At 60.8% G+C, this 18,325-nt stretch overlaps 1 protein-coding gene across 4 annotated transcripts; it reads right to left on the bottom strand.

Annotated features, from left to right (window-relative positions):
- Nucleotides 1-602: 602 nt before the first annotated feature.
- On the bottom strand, nucleotides 603-5,528 carry C21H16orf78 (chromosome 21 C16orf78 homolog). 4 transcript variants are annotated; one of them, XM_028126896.2, is made up of 5 exons: nucleotides 5,146-5,527; nucleotides 4,605-4,721; nucleotides 4,214-4,337; nucleotides 1,325-1,577; nucleotides 603-782 (listed from the first exon to the last, which is right to left on the bottom strand). In XM_028126896.2, exons 1-5 carry the CDS (start codon nucleotides 5,389-5,391, stop codon nucleotides 635-637), a joined length of 888 nt encoding a protein of 295 aa, XP_027982697.2. In that variant the 5' UTR covers nucleotides 5,392-5,527; the 3' UTR covers nucleotides 603-634. The 4 variants fall into 4 exon arrangements, with proteins under 4 accessions (XP_027982697.2, XP_027982696.2, XP_054566822.1 ...); XM_028126895.2 differs by having other exon boundaries at nucleotides 1,325-1,583; XM_054710847.1 differs by lacking the exon at nucleotides 603-782 and adding an exon at nucleotides 825-929 and having other exon boundaries at nucleotides 1,363-1,583; nucleotides 5,146-5,528.
- Nucleotides 5,529-18,325: the final 12,797 nt, after the last annotated feature.

Genomic DNA, 18,325 nt, shown 5'->3' on the forward strand with positions numbered 1-18,325 from the left:
GGCGGCCCAGTGGGGCGGCGGGACGCTCTTACTTGAGATGCTCGCGGGGCCCAGAAGGCCCGGGCCTCTAACCTCCGTGGGCAGCTGCTCCGGACGGGCCGTGTCTGCAGGGTCTGCAGGGCCTTCGGATCTGCCCAGGCCTCCGGGACGCGGGACGCAGAGCGGGCCCGTGGTGAGGACACGGTCCCAGCAGCCCCGCTGCTTCTCATCCGTGGGACCCGCGGGCTCCTCCCCTCCGCGGCTTCTTTTCATCCCAGGAGCCCTTGTTTCCGTGCGGTGATGGGTCTCCTCCCACTGCCCCCCCTGCCCCAGACAGGCTCCCCACCGACACAGGAGAGAGCGGCTCCCCACAGAGCCTCGCCACGTGGCGTGGGAGACCTGGGTGGGTGCATGTGTCCCCCACCAGCCCCCCACCCTCCGTCCCCTGCAGCGAGGGGGCCCTGGGCCTGCAGCTTGTGGGAGGAGGGGCTGGGGAGCCGGCTCCGCGTCGGGGGAGGACAAAGGCCGCTGGGCACCGCCATCCATGCAGCTGAGCCTTGTTTGCAGGGCAACGCGGTCCAAAGGGCCGGGCGTGGTGAGCCGGGTCCCGGGCAGAGCCAGCCCGGGGGTGGGGTGGGGCGGGGGGAGGGGCGGCTTAGAGGGCCACGGTGGGGTACGGGGCGAACACCTTCTTGGCGTCGATCTCCGACTCCACCATGTGGGGGTGGATGTCCACCGCCATCCCGGCGTCCGTGCACAGCTTGAGCAGCGTCCGGATGTTGTTCTTGGACAGCCGCAGGTACCTGTGCGGGCGGCCGGGAGGTCAGGGGCCGCGGAGAGCGAGGCCAGCCCCCCGGGCCCCCGGAGGCTCAGGAGGCCTCCCGGAGCTGACGGGGCTGGTGAAACAGCAGGCGCCTCCGAGTTGCTGGGAGGTTTTTGGTTGTTTTTTTCTTTTAATGTGTTTTTATTGATGTCAGAGAGGAAGGGAGAGGGAGAGAGAAACATCAATGATGAGAATCATTCATTGGCCGCCTCTTGCACGCCCCTCAATGGGGATGGAGCCTGCAACCCGGGCCCGGGCCCTGACCGGGAATCAAACCGTGACCTCCTGGTTCCTAGGTGGATGCTCAACCCCTGAGCCCCGCCGGCCGGGTGAGTTGGTGGGGGTTTATGGTAATAAAGTCTTTGGAAATCACTGTGGCGACACAGGTACAAGCACCGCCCCTGCCCGTCCCCTCCCCGCAAAAGGTCGTGTCCACCTGGGACACGGGTCACGGGCAGGTGGCCCGGGGTGTGGGCGGGGACAGCCGGGGCAGAGCGCTCCCCGGGCGCCGCCGCGGCTCACCGGCAGCTCAGCACCTCCTCGGGCTTCAGGGTCCTCACCATCTCCACCTTGGGCTCCGCGCCCTTCTCCATGAGGCTCTTCAGCCGGCGCTCGTACGCCGTGTCCGGCAGCTTGCCCACCCAGTCCCGCAGGAGGGTGGACTTCCGGCTGCCGAAGATGGTGTCCTGCAGCGTGGGGTCCGTCATGCTCTGGTGGTGGAAGGACATCAGCCGCGGGGTGGTGTCCATGGCCAGCGAGTCCTTCATCTCCAGCTCTGAAACTGGGCACAGGTCAGTCACCGGAGTCAGGTCCCCGTCGGGGCGCGGCAAGGGAGCCGGAGCGGGAGGGGCCCAGCCCACAGGCCGCCTCCTCAGCACTGGTTCACCCCCCTTCCCCTCCCTCCTTCCTCCCCGATCCCACCTCCTCCTCTCCCCTCCGTCCTTTATCCTCTTCCCTCCATTTTCTTTTCCTCCCGCTTCCCAGACAGGGCTGCCCTGGACGGCAACATCAGCCTCGAAGGGTTCAAGGACGGGACCAGAGGAGAACAACTGAGAACCACTGATCAACAACTGAGCTGGGTTTTAAAGGACAAACAGACGAAAAGGGAGGAGAGTATTGCAGGGGGGAGGAGGGGCGGGTGCAGGGGGGAGGAGGAGCGGGTGCAGGGGGGAGGAGGGGCGGGTGCAGGGGGGGAGGAGGGGCGGGTGCACAACGTCAAAAAGTAGAAATACATGAACTGGTGTCTGATGTCGCCCAAATGTGGGGTTTGTACTGAATGAAATACTGTTGGGGTTAGAGCTTGGAGACCTTAATGATTGATTGATTGTTAAATTTACTCCTAAATATTTTACAGATTTTTTTACGTGGGGGATGGGAGAATTTCTTCCCATTTCCATTTCTAACTGGTGTGACTAATAGAGAAAAAAAAGACTGTTATTTTTTTAAAAATATTTTTTTCTGCTACACCAACCAGCATACCAACTTTCATTAGTTTCCGACCAGACTTCTTTGTTTGAGGTTTGCCTCGATGCGATCTCATCGGGGGAAATGAAAACATCTCCCTTCCACTGTTTACAGAAGCCACTCTCTCTCCCAAACGCAGCGTCCGGCCGGCGTGGCTCCGTGGCTGAGCGTCGACCTATGAACCAGGAGATCACAGCGCGGCTCCGGGTGTGGGCTTGATCCCCAGTAGGGGGCGTGCAGGAGGCCGCCGATCCATGATTCTCTCTCATCATGGATGTTTCTCTCTCTCTCTCTCCCTTCCCCTCTGAAATCAATAAAAAGATATTTTAAAAACATCCCCTTTTGTCCACGTGTTGATTTTGGCCGTCACCGAACCTCATCTGTTTGCCTTTGTTCCTGATTTTCCGGAAAAGCGTGAAGCCTTGCGTCCCGGAGAGGACACTGGCCGCTTTTGGGTGCACATCTGCTCCCTGCCGGCTCCTCCGCTCCACCCAGCTTCTCATTAGGCATCCTGGCTTGCTTCTGTTAATTGATTTTCTATCATCAGCGATCAGACGGTTTTCCCTTTCACGTGCTGATGTCATCAATGATGTTATCAGATACGTTGATATCGATACCCTAGCCCAGTGGTCGGCAAACTCACTAGTCAACAGAGCCAAATATCAACAGGACAACGATGGAAATTTCTTCTGAGAGCCAAATTTTTTAAACTTAAACTTCTTCTAACGCCACTTCTTCACAATAGACTCGCCCAGGCCGTGGTATATTGTGGAAGAGCCACACTCAAGGGGCCAAAGAGCCGACCACGGGCCTAGCCCTTCCCAGCCTGCTAGAATAACCCCTGTGTGTGGACTATTCATCCCAAACATGGAGGCAGGCGAGGTGCTGTCCTACGTTGGCTCCGTTTGCCGGAAGCTTCTATCCTTTGGCATCTGGGTTCTGGCGGGATTGACCCCCGTTTTGCATCACGTCTGACTATGAGGACGAGGAGCGCGTGTTAAATGAACGCCGCACATCTCTTTCCGGGGCCTGCGGTCCGTGGAGGAACGCTGGGGTTACCTGCTCTGCGAAGGCTCGAGGGACCCGGTGTGGGACCCGGGCCCTACGGCTCCTCGTTAGCGAGCACGGGGCACCTGGAGCCGGGAGCATTTTACTCCCCAGGGTCACCCCAAAAGCGCCCCAAGGCCACGGTGTGCGTTTCCAATCAGATCCTTCTTGCATTTCCGCGTGTTTACGTTCTTGGCTCCTGTAGCGCGGGGTGTGCGGTCTGAGGATGTCATTTCTCCTCGCGGACACGGAGGAACATCCCTGTTCGTCCACGTGTTGGTCTGGCCTCAGGAACCTCATCTCTGCCTCTTGTGTCTTGGCTTGTCCTTCCTGGTTCGTTTTCCTCTAGCGACTGGGCTCCGGTGTGTCCAGTTTTTATGTTAAACCAGTTATCCCCCCATTTGGCACCTCCGCTTTCTTCTATTTTTATATGATTTCATCGTATTTTTTTAATCCTCACCCGAAGATACGTTTTCCATTGATTTTTAGAGAGTGAAAGGGAGGGAGGAGGACGGAGGTGGGGGCAGGGGAGAGAGAGAGAGATAGAGAGAGATAGAGAGAGAGAGAGAGAGGCAGCATCGATGTGAGAGAGACACAACGGATTGCCTCCCGCAAGTGCCTGATCGGGGGCAGGGAGCGAACCCTCAATGCCCGGACCCACACTCGAACCCGAGACTCTTGGGTCTGAGAACCGAGGCTGTAACCACTGAGCCGCACCACCAGGGCTCAGCTCTCTCCTACAGTTTCCTGCGGGCGAAGGGGTGCATGGCGGAGAGCACCCCTAAATCTGCAGCCGCCCCTCACTCGCTGGGAAGGACGCTGGGCTGAGGTCTCAGGGCCAGGGCCAGGCCTCTGGGATCCGCTGTCAGTGGGGCTCGGGGCCTTGCCAGGACGTCTCACCGGATTTGCCGAGGCTCTCCTTGCTGTAGTTGCCGGGCACGATGCTCAGGCGCTTCCCCTTGGGCTCCACCCCGTAGAGCCTGCGGTAGGAGGACGCGTCCCCGTCCCTCCGGCCCGGCTTGGCCTGGGAGGGGAGAACAGCTGTGCTGGGGCTCCGGCTGGGTCCCCACCCCACCCTGGGCGGTGGCGGGGGTTCACGGAGAGGCCGGCGCAGGGGGGGGGGGCGTCGGGGGGTCAGGGGTAGCACGTGGGTGCCCGTCACCAGCGCCTCGCTGTGTGACTCCATACCCACGGGAAAGGTGAGGGGCCTGGAAACGCGGATCGGGGCGGGGGGTGTTCCATCTTGGGGGGCGGAGGAGCCGGGCCCACCACAGGGCAGGGCTCCCACTACCTGCTCGGAGAAGGTCACTTGGCGGGTTTTCTCTTTCGCCCTTTTCAAGGTGACTTTGACTTTCTTGGCCTCCTTCCCAGTTGCTTTCAGGGGCGCCCATGGCACCTTGCTGGCTCTCTGAGAGGGCAGAGAGAGGACTGTGCCCGTGCCCGCCCTGGGCACCGCCCGCCCTCGGCCCCTCCGTGGTGAGCGGACGTCAGCTCCCGCCTGGCACGCCTGCCCCCTCCCTGCCCCTCAGACCTCCTCAAACACTGACCGAGGGGCCGTCCCCTTGTTAAGCCTTTGAGAAGCTTTCACCCAGACAGACTGCGCCCCTGCCTCCGCCTCCGTCCCTGCGGGAGGGGGAGCCCAGCTACAGGGGCAACCATCAGGGGCCACAGCGGCCTGCTCTCCGGACCGGCTCTGATGTCCTCCAGTACTTCCCGCCCCCCCACCCCAGGCTTAAAGCTCCTCCGGCCTTTCCCCCTGGGCCCGTCACATCTCTCCCCCTTGGGGACAGGCTGGAACCAAGCCTTCCCGGCAGCGTCTCCGCGGTGCACACCTTGGGCGCCTGCGGCTGCGGCTGGGCCTGCGGCTGTGGCTGCGCCTGCGCCTGCGCTTGTTTCTGCAGCTGTGCCTGCACCAGCGACAGCTTCTTCCCCCGCCGCCGCTCCAGCCACTCCATCACCCGCGTGAGGTCAGACATCCGCCTCTCGTCGGCCGTCCTCCACATGGACTTCCTCTCCGTGGGCATTAGGTCCTTCGGGTCCTCTGACTTCTCGGGTATGATGGAGCCTAGGTGCTGCATTGGGTCAGACGGTGGCACAGGCTCGCTCTGGGGAGCCCTCTTTCCCTAGCTGCTGGCCTGGGTGACACCCAAGGTAGGGCCTGGCTTCCGGGTGTGAACAGAAAGGGCAGAGTTAGGGCCTGGCTGCTGGGATATTGGCCTTAAGGGGGGCGGTCCAGAGGGGGATTGTGAGGTCACGCTCAGCTGTCAGATAATGGCTCTCTGAGGCCACAGTGGTAAGTGGAGGGGAGCGAGGGGCCTGGAGGAGGGCCTGTTGTCTCTGAAAGCCGGTGACAGGAGAACTAGATGAGGTGGGCTGGCGGTGGCTCACACTTGAGCTAGGAGCTGAAGAGCGAGTTGGCCCCACAGGGCTCTGGCCCTGACGGAGGAGCACGTGCAAAGGCCCTGTGGTGGATGGATTCAGGCACACGTGAGGGACGGCAGGAGGCAGGTGTCTAGTGAGGAACGGAGCTGGAGAGGTGGGCAGCGGCCGGATCTGACAGGACCTTGGAACCCACGTGTTGCCTTAAAGGGGAAGGAAAGGGAGGCCAAAGAGAACCAACAAAGGAATTCAAACGGGGAGGAGGGCGTGAAGGATCAGGGCTGCTTTCTGAAGGAACCCGGGCGTGTGCCCTGACGGGGAACCCACGGGGCTTTCCACGAGGTGCCGTGTGGTTCGGTTCCCGCAGACGGGCGGCCTGTCTTTTTTACTCTGTCCTCCTTTCTGGGGTTCTCATACTCGGGGTCCCTGCAATCCTCAAGGGCTGTGTAAAACAGGTACCCCATTATTAGCGAGGACGGGGTCCCTGGGGCGGGTCCATGGCCCACAGAGCAGCACGGGGCCATCCCGCAGGCAGGGCGTCGGGCGCTCCCAGTGAACGTGTCCATCAGGCCACAGGATCGATGGGCTGGGATCCGCATATTCAGAGCCTGAGGTCTCCTGCCTCCCCAAAGCCCGTCCTTCCTCCTGCTCTGCGGGGCGGGGGAGGCCTCTGGCTTCCTTGCCAGGGCACCGGGCTCAAGGCTGGAGGCCCGGACGCGGCCCCCTGGCTCTGCGTCCTTGGCTGTGACCCCGGGACCTTGGCCTTGCTCTGCCTTTCAGTCTTGCATTTCAACTCCTCAGGGACTGGGACCCCATCGGGGGTTGCGAACCGGGGCAAGTGGTGTTTGGCCCACGGGCGTTATTTTATGCAGCCTGAAAAGTGTTTTAGAAACGAGGGCACTTCATTTTTTAAACATCCAGAGTTCAGCCCGGCCGGCATGGCTCAGTGGTTGAGTAATGACCTATGAACCAAGAGGTCACAGTTCGATTCCTGGTCAGGGCACATGCCCGGGTTGCAGGCTGGGGGCGTGCAGGAGGCAGCCAATAGATGATGCTCTCTCATCATTAATGTTTCTATCTCTCCCTCCCTCTCCCTTCCTCTCTCTGAAACCAATCTATATATAAAAGGCTAATATGCAAAGTTGTCTCCTCGGGAGTTCAATTGCTCGCTATTACATGTGCTGACCACCAGGGGGTGGTGTGGAATGAAGGAAGGCCCTGGCCAGCAGCCAGAAGGCCCCAATTGGCCCTGATTGCCGGCGAGGCCTAGGGACCCTGCCCGTGCATGAATTTCGTGCACTGGGCCTCTAGTAAAAATATAAAAAACAACATCCGGAGTTCAGAATTTTTTAATAAACAAAGAATCTGGTAGGACTGGGCTAGACCTGCCCTGGGAGATGAGGCCTGCGTGCCATCTGCCGCCGCGGCCCAGGCCTGGCCCTCTTCACCGTCTCTGCCACCTGCCTGTCCCCGAGGACAGTTGAGTTTGCGGCCCCCGGACCGAGCAATAATCCTGACCACTTTACAAAGTACGGAGACAAGGTTAGCTCCTCTCTTTGAGCTGGAAAAGGAGGGATTCTTACCCCATTTCACAGGCTGGAGCCCAAGGATCAGAGACACCCAGCCCCCGGAGGGTGCCGGCGCTGGGAAGTCCTGTCCTGTGATGCGAGGCGGCCACACGGTTAAGGAGAAATGTGGGGAGGCAGGACTGGAAGGCAAGCCCGGGTCACCTGGAGGCGGGAGGAAGTCAGGGGGCGGGAGAGAAGCAGGGGGCCCGCCGTGGGTGTGGTGAGGACCTCGCTGTCCATCCAGGCCTCACGTAAGCTCCTCGCGGTCACTGGCACGTCGCCGTGCGAGCGCTGCTCTCCCGGTGGCTCAGGGCTGCCCTGGGGATGCCATTTCCACCCCTGGATCCAGTTGAGTCTCAGACTCCCAGTGGCCCCTACAGGTGTCTCTACTCCTTGCGCTAGTTTTTAAAAAATATATTTTTATTGATTTCAGAGAGGAAGGGAGAGGGAGAGAGAGAAACATCAATGATGAGAATCACTGATGGGCTGCCTCCTGCATGCCACACACTTGGGATGGAGCCCACAACCCGGGCCTGTGCCCTTGACCGGGAATCGAACCCTGACCTCCTGGTACCTAGGTTGATGCTCAACCACTGAGCCACGCCGGCCGGGCCTCACCCTGGTTTGAGTTGTGTTAGTTCTGATGCACAGATACCCACACGCCACTCAGCGACGTACCCCCTGCGCGGACTTCCTTCTCACCCTCGCTGGCCTGAGGGCTCCTGACGGACAGCTGCCCCCCATCTCCCGTCCCAGGTTGGCAGCCTCCACTCCTGCAGCATCGACACACCCGAGCGCGAGGTGCGTGGTCCCGTGCTCCATCGGCCGGACCGGGGAGTTGCGGTCAGACGGGGCTGAGGGGCAGCTGCCCGTGCAGGGCTGGCAGTTAATTAAAAGCTCTGAGCACGTCCTCACCAGTGTGGCTCAGTGGATAGAGCATCGGCCTGCGGACAGAGGGGTCCCAGGTTCGATTCCAGTCAAGGGCACATGCCCAGGTTGCAGGCTCTTCCCCAGTACGGGCCCTGGTCGGGGTGCGTGCAGGCAGCAACCAATCAATGTGTTTCTCTCACATGGATGTTTCTCTCTCTCTCCTCTCTCTCTAAAAATCAGTGGGAAAGTGTCCTCGTGAGGATTAACAAAAAATCAGAATAAAAGCTCGTGCACGCGGTGCTCATGTCGGCGTGGTGGCCGAGGGACCAGTGCCGGGGCTTCTCCGCTGGAAGCCGCCCAGAAGCTCCCAGGCGGCCCTCCCTCCCAGCGGGCCGGCCAGCGGGAGGCCGGGCGCCCCAGCCCAGCGCCAAGGATTTGCAGGGCGGCTCCCAGCCGCTGCCTGTCCGGAGCTCCCGGGAGAAAAGGTGAAGGGGAAGCAGGAGGCGGTGAGGACGCGGACATCACGGCCCCAGGTGGGGCAGGTGGGGCAGGTGGGGATGTGGGAACCGCCAGGCGGGAGGCCTGCTGGGACGTCAGCCACGAGGAGGGGGTCGCAGAGACCTGGGAGGACACACCCTCTTCATTCAGGGCAGCGTGGCAGCGTGGACAGGGGCCGCCGTGAGCCAGGGCCCTGCCGTTCACTGCCCGCCGTTTGTCACCTCAGTTTCCTCACTGGGTGATTAACTGTCTGGGACTAACAACCACACCTAGGTTGGCCGCCGTGCTCCGTGTGAGTGTCAACCTATGAACCAGGAGGTCACCGTTCCATTCCGGTCAGGGCACATGCCCGGGCGGTGGGCTCCATCCCCGGTGGGGGTGCAGGAGGCAGCCGGTCCATGATTTTCCTCATCATGGATGTTTCTCTTCCTCCCGCCCCCTTCCTCTCTGACAGCAGTGAAAAGACAGACATTGGAAAAGAAGGCAGTCATACCCAGGCCCGAGGGAGGGCTCGCTGCTTCCCCTCAGAGGCTCCCACCTGCCTGGGAGTGTGTGTGTGTGTGTGTGTGAGTGTGTGTGTGTGTGTGTGTGTGAGAGTGTGTGAGTGTGTGTGTGTGTGTGTGTGGGAGAGTGTGTGTGTGAGTGTGTGTGTGTGTGTGTGTGAGAGTGTGTGTGTGTGTGAGAGTGTGTGTGTGAGTGTGTGTGTGAGTGTGTGTGTGTGTGTGTGTGTGTGAGTGTGTGTGTGTGAGAGTGTGTGTGTGTGTGTGGGGTGTGTGTGTGTGAGAGTGTGTGTGTGGGTGAGTGTGTGTGTGTGTGTGGGTGTGTGAGTGTGTGTGTGGGGGTGTGTGTGTGTGTGAGAGTGTGTGTGTGTGTGGGTGAGTGTGTGTGTGGGAGTGTGTGTGTGTGTGTGTGTGTGTGTGTGTGTGTGTGTGTGTGTGTGTGTGTGTGTGTGTGTGTGGGGGTGTGTGTTTGTGTGGGGTCTGTGTGTGTGTGGGTGGGTGTGGGTGTGGGAGTGTATGTATGTGTGTGTGTGGGTGTGGGAGTGTGTGTGTGTGGGTGGGTGTGTGGGTGTGTGTGTGTGGGTGGGTGGGTGTGGGAGTGTGTGTGGGAGTGTGTGTTTGTGTGGGGGGTGTGTGTGTGTGTGTGTGGGAGTGTGTGTGTGTGGGGGGGTGGGTTGTGGGAGTGTGTGTATGTGTGTGGGAGTGTGTGTGTGTGTGTGTGTGGGAGTGTGGGTGTGGGTGGGGATGGGTGTATGTGTGTGGGTATGTGTGTGGGTGTGGGAAGGGGTGTGGGTGGGTGTGGGTGTGTGGGTGGGTGTGGATGAGTGTAGCTGTGAGAAGGGGTATGGGTGGGGGTGGGGATGGGGATGTGTGTGTGTGTGTGTGTGTGTGGGTGGGTGTGGGTGGGTGTGGGGATGTGGGTATGGGTGGGTGTGGGTGTGAGAAGGGGTGTGGGTGGGGGTGGGTGTATGGGTGGGTGTGAGGGGTGTGGGTGGGTGTGGGTGTGGGGGTGTGGGTGTGAGAAGGGGTGTGGGTGGGTGTGGGTGTGGGATGTGGGTGTGAGTGTGGGTGTGTGGGTGTGGGTGGGGCAGGGGGTGGAGGTTGGGGTGGGGCAGTGCTGGCCCAGGAGGGGCCCACCCTGGCCTTGGAAGAAGTGGAGCCTCTGAGGCCTGGGTCTTGCCTGCTATCCTGAGACTGACCAGCAGATGGCGGCAGTGCTCCGGGAAAGCCAGGGAGGGTTGGGGCGGGAGGGAGGACAGAGAGAGGGAGAGGTGGAGAGAGTGGCAGACAGGGACACAGTGAGGGCACATTCATCATCACGGGCTGCCTTACGAAAACCATAGGCCAGGTGGCCAGGACGCAGGATGTGCTTCTCACCGTGCCGGAGGCTGGAGGTCAAGGTCAAGGTCAAGGCGTGACCAGGAAGGTTGCACTCTGAGGCCCCCTTCCCTTGGCCTGTTTGTGGCCAGCATCCCGCCAGGGGCCCTCGTGGCCTTTCCTTGGGGGTGCATGTGGTGGGGGGGGAGGCTCTTCCCTCGTCTATTGGGTCAGGGCCCCACATTGTGACCTCATTCAACCCTAAGGACCCCCTAAAGACCTGGCTCCAAACACACTGGGGGTAGGATTTCGGCACATGAATTTGGGGGGCGGGGCACAACTCAGTCCACTTTCTTTGGGGACGGGGCTGGGGGGAAAGAGCCAGCCTTCCACTCACTTGATGGAAACCCGCACAGGTCACTTGTCTCTGAGCAGCTGCATCCTCACCCCCACACCCCGCACCCACAGAAGCAGGGACCGGAGCTCCCGGTTCCTCACTCCACTGACGCAGCGACCCTGTGGGACAGGCGTTCACATCATCGCCATCTTCCCCAGGACGGACTGGGAGTCAGGGAAGTTACAGGTCTTTCCAGAGCCTCCACGAAACCCCTGAGAGAGGGCGAGTTTGGGGGAGTGCCCTGGTAGGACACGCGGGCCCCCAGGACTAACGGCCTGGCCCGGGGTCGTGGGGACCTGGGGAAACACTCCTGGACACAAGGCCCCCACACACCGCGGCCTGTGTCCGCCTCGCGCGCTGGGCCAGGGAGCCCGCCCGCCCTTGGCTTCGGCGGTGGGACGCGCAAGACAGAGAGGAGGACGGAGCGGAGGACGCCCCTCTCCCAGGAGGCACCGCAGGGAAGCCTAAATCTAATAAGCTAATCTAGACTCCGGGAAACAAGATTAAATTTTCAAATAAAGGCCGCGCTGACAGCCGGGGCATCAATCTTTTATTTAAAATAAAGACGGAGCCCATTCAAATGCAATCAGCGGTGACGGATGCGGAGAGGAGCGAGCTCCGGGAGAATCCTCAGCGCGGTTGCTCGCGCCGGGACGCTCCCCCAGGGTGACCTTAAGGACAGTCTGGGTGTCACTGAGCCGCGGGGCCTCCACATCCATCTCCCTGAGGCTTGTGGGCCCCGGAGCCCCGAGGCCCGAGGTAGACGCTGAGGCAGGTGGGAGGAGCCAGCCTCAGAGCCAGGGGCCCAGGTCCACCCCCCTCCAGTGGCCAGGAGGGCAGGGGAGAGGGTCGGCATGTCCGGAGAAGCACTGGAGCAGCCACAGGAGGAGAGAGTGGTGGGTGGGGGGGGGGGGGGGGCTGTGGAGAGCAGGTGGGGGATGGTTGAGGCAAGAGGGGAGGTGGGGAAGGAGATGGGGTATCTGCTGTGAGGGCACCTCCAATGCAGAGGCTGTGCGTCCCCGCACCATGTCACTCAGGCCCCACATCAAACCCTTCCCCCGTGGCCCCCGCCGCTTCTAACCGACCCACTGGGAGCAGGAGAGAGTGCCGCTCCCAGACTCCACGGACAAAAACTCCGGGGCGTCGGTCCACATTCCTCGTCTCCTGTCCTGACGGGGACCTCGGAGGCCAGGTCAGAGCCACAAAGGGTCCCAGAGCCCCTCTTGGAGGCGCCTCCTGAGTCAGGACCCCCGCGGGTTTGCACAGGGAGAAGTACGTGTCCCCCGAGCCCCTGGGACCAGGCTGATCTGCCAGCTGCTTCCTTAGCAGTGAATTCTGTGTGAACCTCCGAGAGCGTCTCCCCCAGAGGCTCATCTGTGCCTCAGAAACGCGGGGCGCCGCCTGGGAGGCGTCTCACAGATACAGCGCTGGCCCCAGCTCCTGCGGACGGAGCGGGCAGACAGGGTCCAACAGAGCTCTTTCGTCGGAGGTGGAGAGCCTACGCTGATGTGTCCTTCCCGGGCCCTGGGCCCCTTCCTATTGGTCCAGGCCCCCCTCCTCGGCCCTGGCCCCCTTCCCCAGCCCTGACCCACCTTCGGGGCCCTGACCCCCTTCCTGGGCCCTGGGCCCCTTCCTATCGGTCCAGGCTTTCCTGTAGTTAGGGCTTTTTCCTGGGACCCAGCACCCTCTTGCCAGCCTCTGCCCCATCCCTGGCCCTGGAAGCTCTGTCCGTGGTGCTGAACCTGGTGCCGGGGCATGGAGCCTGGGCTTGAACACGAGACAGCGCCGGCAGCTACTTGTGAACACACGTGAACACACGTGCTCCTTGGAAAGCTTTCTGCAGAATGGGAGACGGAAGCTTTCCTCGTGAGATGCTGTGAGGACAGGCATGTGGAGGAACTTGTATTTTTGTGTCTCTCTCCCTCTTAAAGGAGCCCGGCTGGTGTGGCTCAATGGTGAGCGTCGACCTATGAACCAGGAGGCCCGGGTTTGATTCCCGGTCAGGGCACAGGCCCGGGTTGTGGGCTCGATTCCCAGTGTGGGGCGTGCGGGCGGCAGCGGATCCAGGATTCTCTCTCATCATTGATGTTTCTCTCTCTCTCTCTCCCTCTCCCTTTCTTTCTGAAATCAATAAAAATACACATTTTTAAAGAGCGAGCCTCCTCCCTACCCCCCCTCTTAAGAGTAACAGGTGAGCGGGTGACAACTTCATACTTAGGCATAACATTGACTTCGAGGGCCAGACCGATCGGGCACTGAGCCGTGCGTGAATGAAGAGAATAAAAAGCAAACAGCCTCCAGAGAGACCCTCCCATGATTCCAGCTGCTACAGGCGGCAGGGGTTCCGGAATATTCCGAGTTGACGGAGAGGGGGAGCGTGAGGAGGAGTGTGTTTTCTGGTCCCTGGTTTCTTCACTTGTGAGTGGGGGTGGGGTGGCCGCTCCAGCAAGGACCCCTCTCACCGCTCTCACCCTCCCTGGTCCCCGACTCTGTAAAGATCTTGTCGACGAAACACACTGCACTTACTAAGGAATAGCAAATTAATTCCCCCATTTTATTAATAAGGGACATTAAGAAGCGATTGTGCCATAAAAACAGAATGACGCCTCCCGGTTTAATGAGCCGGCGGCTGCTTCCGCCGGGCTGCGTGGCCTCGTCATGGGCTGACGCGTGTGGAGCCCCTCAGGTGTTTGGAACGTTTGCCAAGAACCCGGGACCCGGGGCTGCTTCTGGGACCTCAGCGCGGGAGCCACTGCGCCGGGCTCTCCGCGCTCCCCGCTCCGCGCTGACCCGAGGCTCCGGGGCGGGCAGAGTGGGCGCAGGAGAGAGGAGGCGGCACCCGAGAGGGCCCCCTGGGGTTTCTCCCACCCACACTGGGAGGTGGAATGCAGGATCCCCAGCGTGCCCTTCACAGCAAAAGTAGTAAGAGGCATTGCATGTGTGCGCACATGTGTGTGCATGTGTGTACATGCGTGTGTGCGCATGTAGTAACTGGAAAGTTGGCTTATTAAAGAAACACATGCCTGCCAGGGGAAACACGCTCTCTGCTGCTGCACGTGACACGGGACCTCGTTTGGAATCCGAAGGGCGCCGGGTGGGCGGACGCTGCGCTCAGGGAGCTCGGCGCAGGGTCAGGGACAGTCTTCAGGCCCCGGGGCTCGTGGTCCTGGAAGGATTCCTCAGGCCCCGTCGCACGGAGACCCCACGCTGTCCCAGGCCACGCTGGAGGCAGCCACGGACACCGGCCCTTGGTCTCTGCCCCCGACCTGTGCCCGCTGGCAGGGGACCCCTGAGGTACAGGCTGCTGCCCTTCCTACCTGCTTGGGGGTTTGGTGAGCGTTGGTCTGCTCTCTGAGGGGGGTGGGCACCGAGGCGGGCACCGAGGCTGGCCTCCAGTGTGGGCACTGAGGTGGGCACCGAGGCTGGCTTCCAGCGTGGACACGGGGAGGCCAGCCCCTCCCTCCTGCTGCCGCCTTGCTCACTTGGTGGTTCAGCCTCAGCGGTGCCCCTCAGGTGGGGCTGGTGGCCAGTCTGGATGCGAATGGACATCACTGTGAGCCCCGAGCCACTCCCTGGACTGCAGCCCTGCACGGCCTCTCCAAGGCCGGCCCTGAGCTCCAGGGCCCAGCCCCCCTCGCCCACTGTGCCAGGGCCCAGGGCGCGGGGGCGGGAGGAGCCGTCGCCCCAGAGCGGGCCGCCCGGACCAAGCTCAGCAGGTCTCAGCGCCGGAGGCCCCATTCTTCTCCCGAAGCCTCGGGGCCCCGCTCCCCCCACAGCTCATGAGCCCAGCGGGTGCTCCTCCCTGCTCGTCCCGCAGCCACGGCAGAGAAAACACTCCCCCAGAGCCGTGCTCCAGGCGCCTGCTGCCTCGCAGGGGCCTTGGGAGGGGTGCGCCCGCAGCTCCGGTGGCTGAACAAGGAGGGGCCGTCCGGTCCTTCGAAGGTGGCTTGCAGGGAAGCGGACGCCCGGGCCCTCATTCTCAGCTGCGGGGTCCGGGTCACGAGAGCGTGGAGGCCGCACCTCACACCGCAGACGTGTTGATGGGAAACGGGGCACCCGCCTAAGAAGCCGGGCGTCGGAGGGACGCACACAGCCTCCTGACAGCTGAAAATTGCAAACCGCAACGGTTCCTTTTCACTTGTCAGCGGCCCAGCCCCCTGCTCCGTGGGCTCTGAGCCTTGCCCTGCCGGCAGCGCCTCCCACAGCCCCGGGGCCAGCAAGCTGGTGCCGTGGGCCCACCGTGGGCACAGCCTCTCGACTGTCCCGGGCGCTCGCGTTTCGCTGTTCACCAGGACTCTCAGTTACAAGCAATTCTCAAAAGGAGATATATTGGCTCAAGCGCTGAAAAGATGTGGGGTCGAGCGGCTTCAGGCATGGCTGGATCCAGGGGCTCTGTCTGTCTCTGTTTAGTTTCTTCTTCATATGGCTCTCCCCAGGGGACGGCTGCTGGGGCCTCAGATTCATCCATTTCATTTCATGGTCCAAACACGCTACTCACTCTGTCCCAGCCGCTCTCCTTTTTCTGTCCCTTAAAGAAACAGGCACACTCCTGCTTTAGGATATTTGCACTATTTCAGGAGCCTGGGAATCCCTACCCTGACCCCTCCACAGCCACATCCTCACTCCCTGACCCCCGACAAGGCTTGACCCAAACACTCCTTCTCAGCAAGGCAGAGCCTGAGTGCCCGACTGAAAAGTAGAATCCATCTCCTCAGCGCCTGCCCTCCCCTGCACACGCCCCGCCCACGGCAATGACTGCCTCTCCTGCCCTCTCCTGGGCACTTCCTTATCGCCTCCGTCGACCGAGAGCCCACCGGGGTGTCTGTTTTGTTCACAGATGTGTCCTGAGAGCCTGGCAGGGTCCTGTCACGTAGCAGTAGCTCAGCTTTTGGGGGTAAATGAGTGGAACCGAACACCCAGACCTCGGAATGCACAGCCGTGAACAAAGCAGATGAGAAACCTGCCCCTTTGGACCTGACTGGTGGGGAAGGCGAGGCAGGGTCTGGACCCCACTGGAGCCGGCGGCTGGAGGAGGAGCAGCCGCTCACACCAAGGGGAAGAGGAGAGGGAGTGTTTAAGCCCTGGCTGGTGTGGCCCAGTGGATAGAGCGTTGGCCTGCGGACTGAGGGGTCCCAGGTTCGATTCCAGTCAAGGGCACATGCCTGGGTTGCAGGCTTGATCCCTTGTGGGGGGTGTGCAGGAGGCAGCCGATCCATGATTCTCTCTCATCATTGATGTTTCTCTCTCTCTCCCTCTCCCTTCCTCTCTGAAATCAATCAATAAATAAAATATATTAAAAAATTTAAGCCGAGGCCGGTTTGGCTCAGTGGATAGAGTGTCGGCCTTCGGACTGAAAGGTCCCAGGTTCGATTCCGGTCAAGGGCATGTATGTTGGTTGCGGGCACATCCCCAGTAGGGGGCGTGCAGGAGGCAGCTGATCAATGTCTCTCTCTCTCATAGATGTTTCTGACTATCCATCTCTCTTCCTCTCTGTAAAAAAAATATATTAAAAAATTTAAAAAGTAAAAAAAGGACTCTTTCTTTAAAAAAAAAAAAAAAAGAAGTGCCAAAGCGAGAGTTTCCAGGCAGTGAGTGCCGGGCGGGCAGGCACAGGGGATGCCAGGCGAGATGGGACCCGTCTCTGTCCCTCGCTGAGCGCCAACAAGGGCAGAGCTCCTTCTTGCTTTTGACTGTTTCAATGTTACTCTTTCTTTCTTTTTTAAAAAATATGTTTTCATTGAATTTAGAGAGGAAGGGAGAGGGAGAGAGAGAAACATCCATGATGAGAGAGGATCATGGATCCGCTGCCTCCTGCATGCCCCCCACTGGGGACGGAGCCCACGACCCGGGCATGTGCCCTGACTGGGAATCGAACCGTGGCCTCCTGGTTCACAGGTTGATGCTAAACCACTGAGCCTCGCCGGCTGGGCTTCATGTTCCTCTTTCTGACACGGAGAGAGGACACACGCATGGCTCCCGGCAGCAATACAGCTTCCTCCCGGTCTGTCCGTGGGCACTGCCTGCTGGCTTCGGGAGCGGGTGCGGGCAGCCCCCCGCCAGCCTGCTCCCCGGACACTTCCCACCCGCGTGATGTAAATGAAGAAACAGGCCTCCGACCGGCTGGGTGTGGGTGCTGCGGGGTCCGGACGCCCCTGGAGCCGGCGGCCGGAGGAGCAGCAGCCGCCCACCAGTAAGGGGATGTTGAGTTGCACTGACATTGAGGTCCTCTTGTGTGGACACGAGTATTTTATCAAGACTGGCCTGGGGGGGACATCCATCTTCATATCGACGTAAAATAGACGATATTACAGGCCGGCGTCCTGGCCCCGGAGTACAGGCCTCTGTACAGACACAGATGTGGAATCGATACGTCATCATCGAATTATGATCGGCTCTCTGTTCCGCAAAGAGCCACGAGAAGAAAAATGAAGAGCAACAATAATGTTGAAACAGATACAAAGATTCCTTTGCATTTTTAAAAATACATTTTTATTGATTTCAGAGAGGAAGGGAGAGGAAGAGAGAGAAACATCAATGACGAGAGAATCATGGATCAGCTGCCTCCTGCACGCCCCCTACTGGGCATGGAGGCCGAAAGCCAGGCATGTGCCCTGACCGGGAATCGAACAGTGACCTCCTGGTTCCTAGGTCGATGCTGAACCCCTGAGCCGTGCCGGTCGGCCTTCTTTGCATTTTAATAAGAGTTGGGGCTCCCACTGGCCGTCCTGTGAGGGCAGCAGGAAGGGATCCCTCGGGCTGGGGGAGGGGTGCGGGGTGAGAGCTGCCTCAGCTTGGCTGTTTAGCATCAATGGACACACCCAGGGCCTGTTCACTCATCTGAATGGTAGGCATTGCTCCCCTCCTTCCCCTGCCCCCCACCCCGCAGTCCAGCCCCTCTGGGATGCCTTTGCCTCCAGCGGCCAGCAGGGGCCACTCTTGGGCTCCTGGCCCCGCTCTGGGAGGGTCCGGGGGGTTACCCCCTGGGCTGCTGGGCAGGCTCAGCAACCTTGCCCCCCTCAGGACAACTCCACTCAGGGCTCCGGGCTCAGGGGGAAGCCCTGCTCCAGTTCTGCCCCCCCTTCCCCACCCCCCCACTTCCCCTATCGTCTTGGCCCCTCGCACGCACAGGAAGCCGTCTCGGGGCTGCCCTGGAAACCCTGACTACGTGTTTTTTCGGTACGGGCCGTTTTATTCAAAGTTATTTTCCTTCTGTGTCTTCTGAAATATTATTTCATTTGGGGTATGTGGCAGCGCTCTTGAAAGTCTGCGGGGAGATGGGTTATGGGCCTGGCCCTCATTTGAGGATAATGAAGGAGGCGTAACAAGATCTGCTGTTTAAAAAGGAAACGCTGGGCTGCGGCGTGAGCAGCGAGGGCTGAGGCCTGAGTCGGAGGCTGCTGCCGCATCCCAGCCCCTCGCAGGTCGCGGGGGCGGAGAGGGCGCTTGGGCTCTGCTTGTGTTCGGCACCCGCCCTGGCCCCGCT

Source organism: Eptesicus fuscus, chromosome 21, assembly GCF_027574615.1.
Source record: "Eptesicus fuscus isolate TK198812 chromosome 21, DD_ASM_mEF_20220401, whole genome shotgun sequence".
In the NCBI taxonomy this organism is placed as follows: Eukaryota; Metazoa; Chordata; class Mammalia; order Chiroptera; family Vespertilionidae; genus Eptesicus; species Eptesicus fuscus.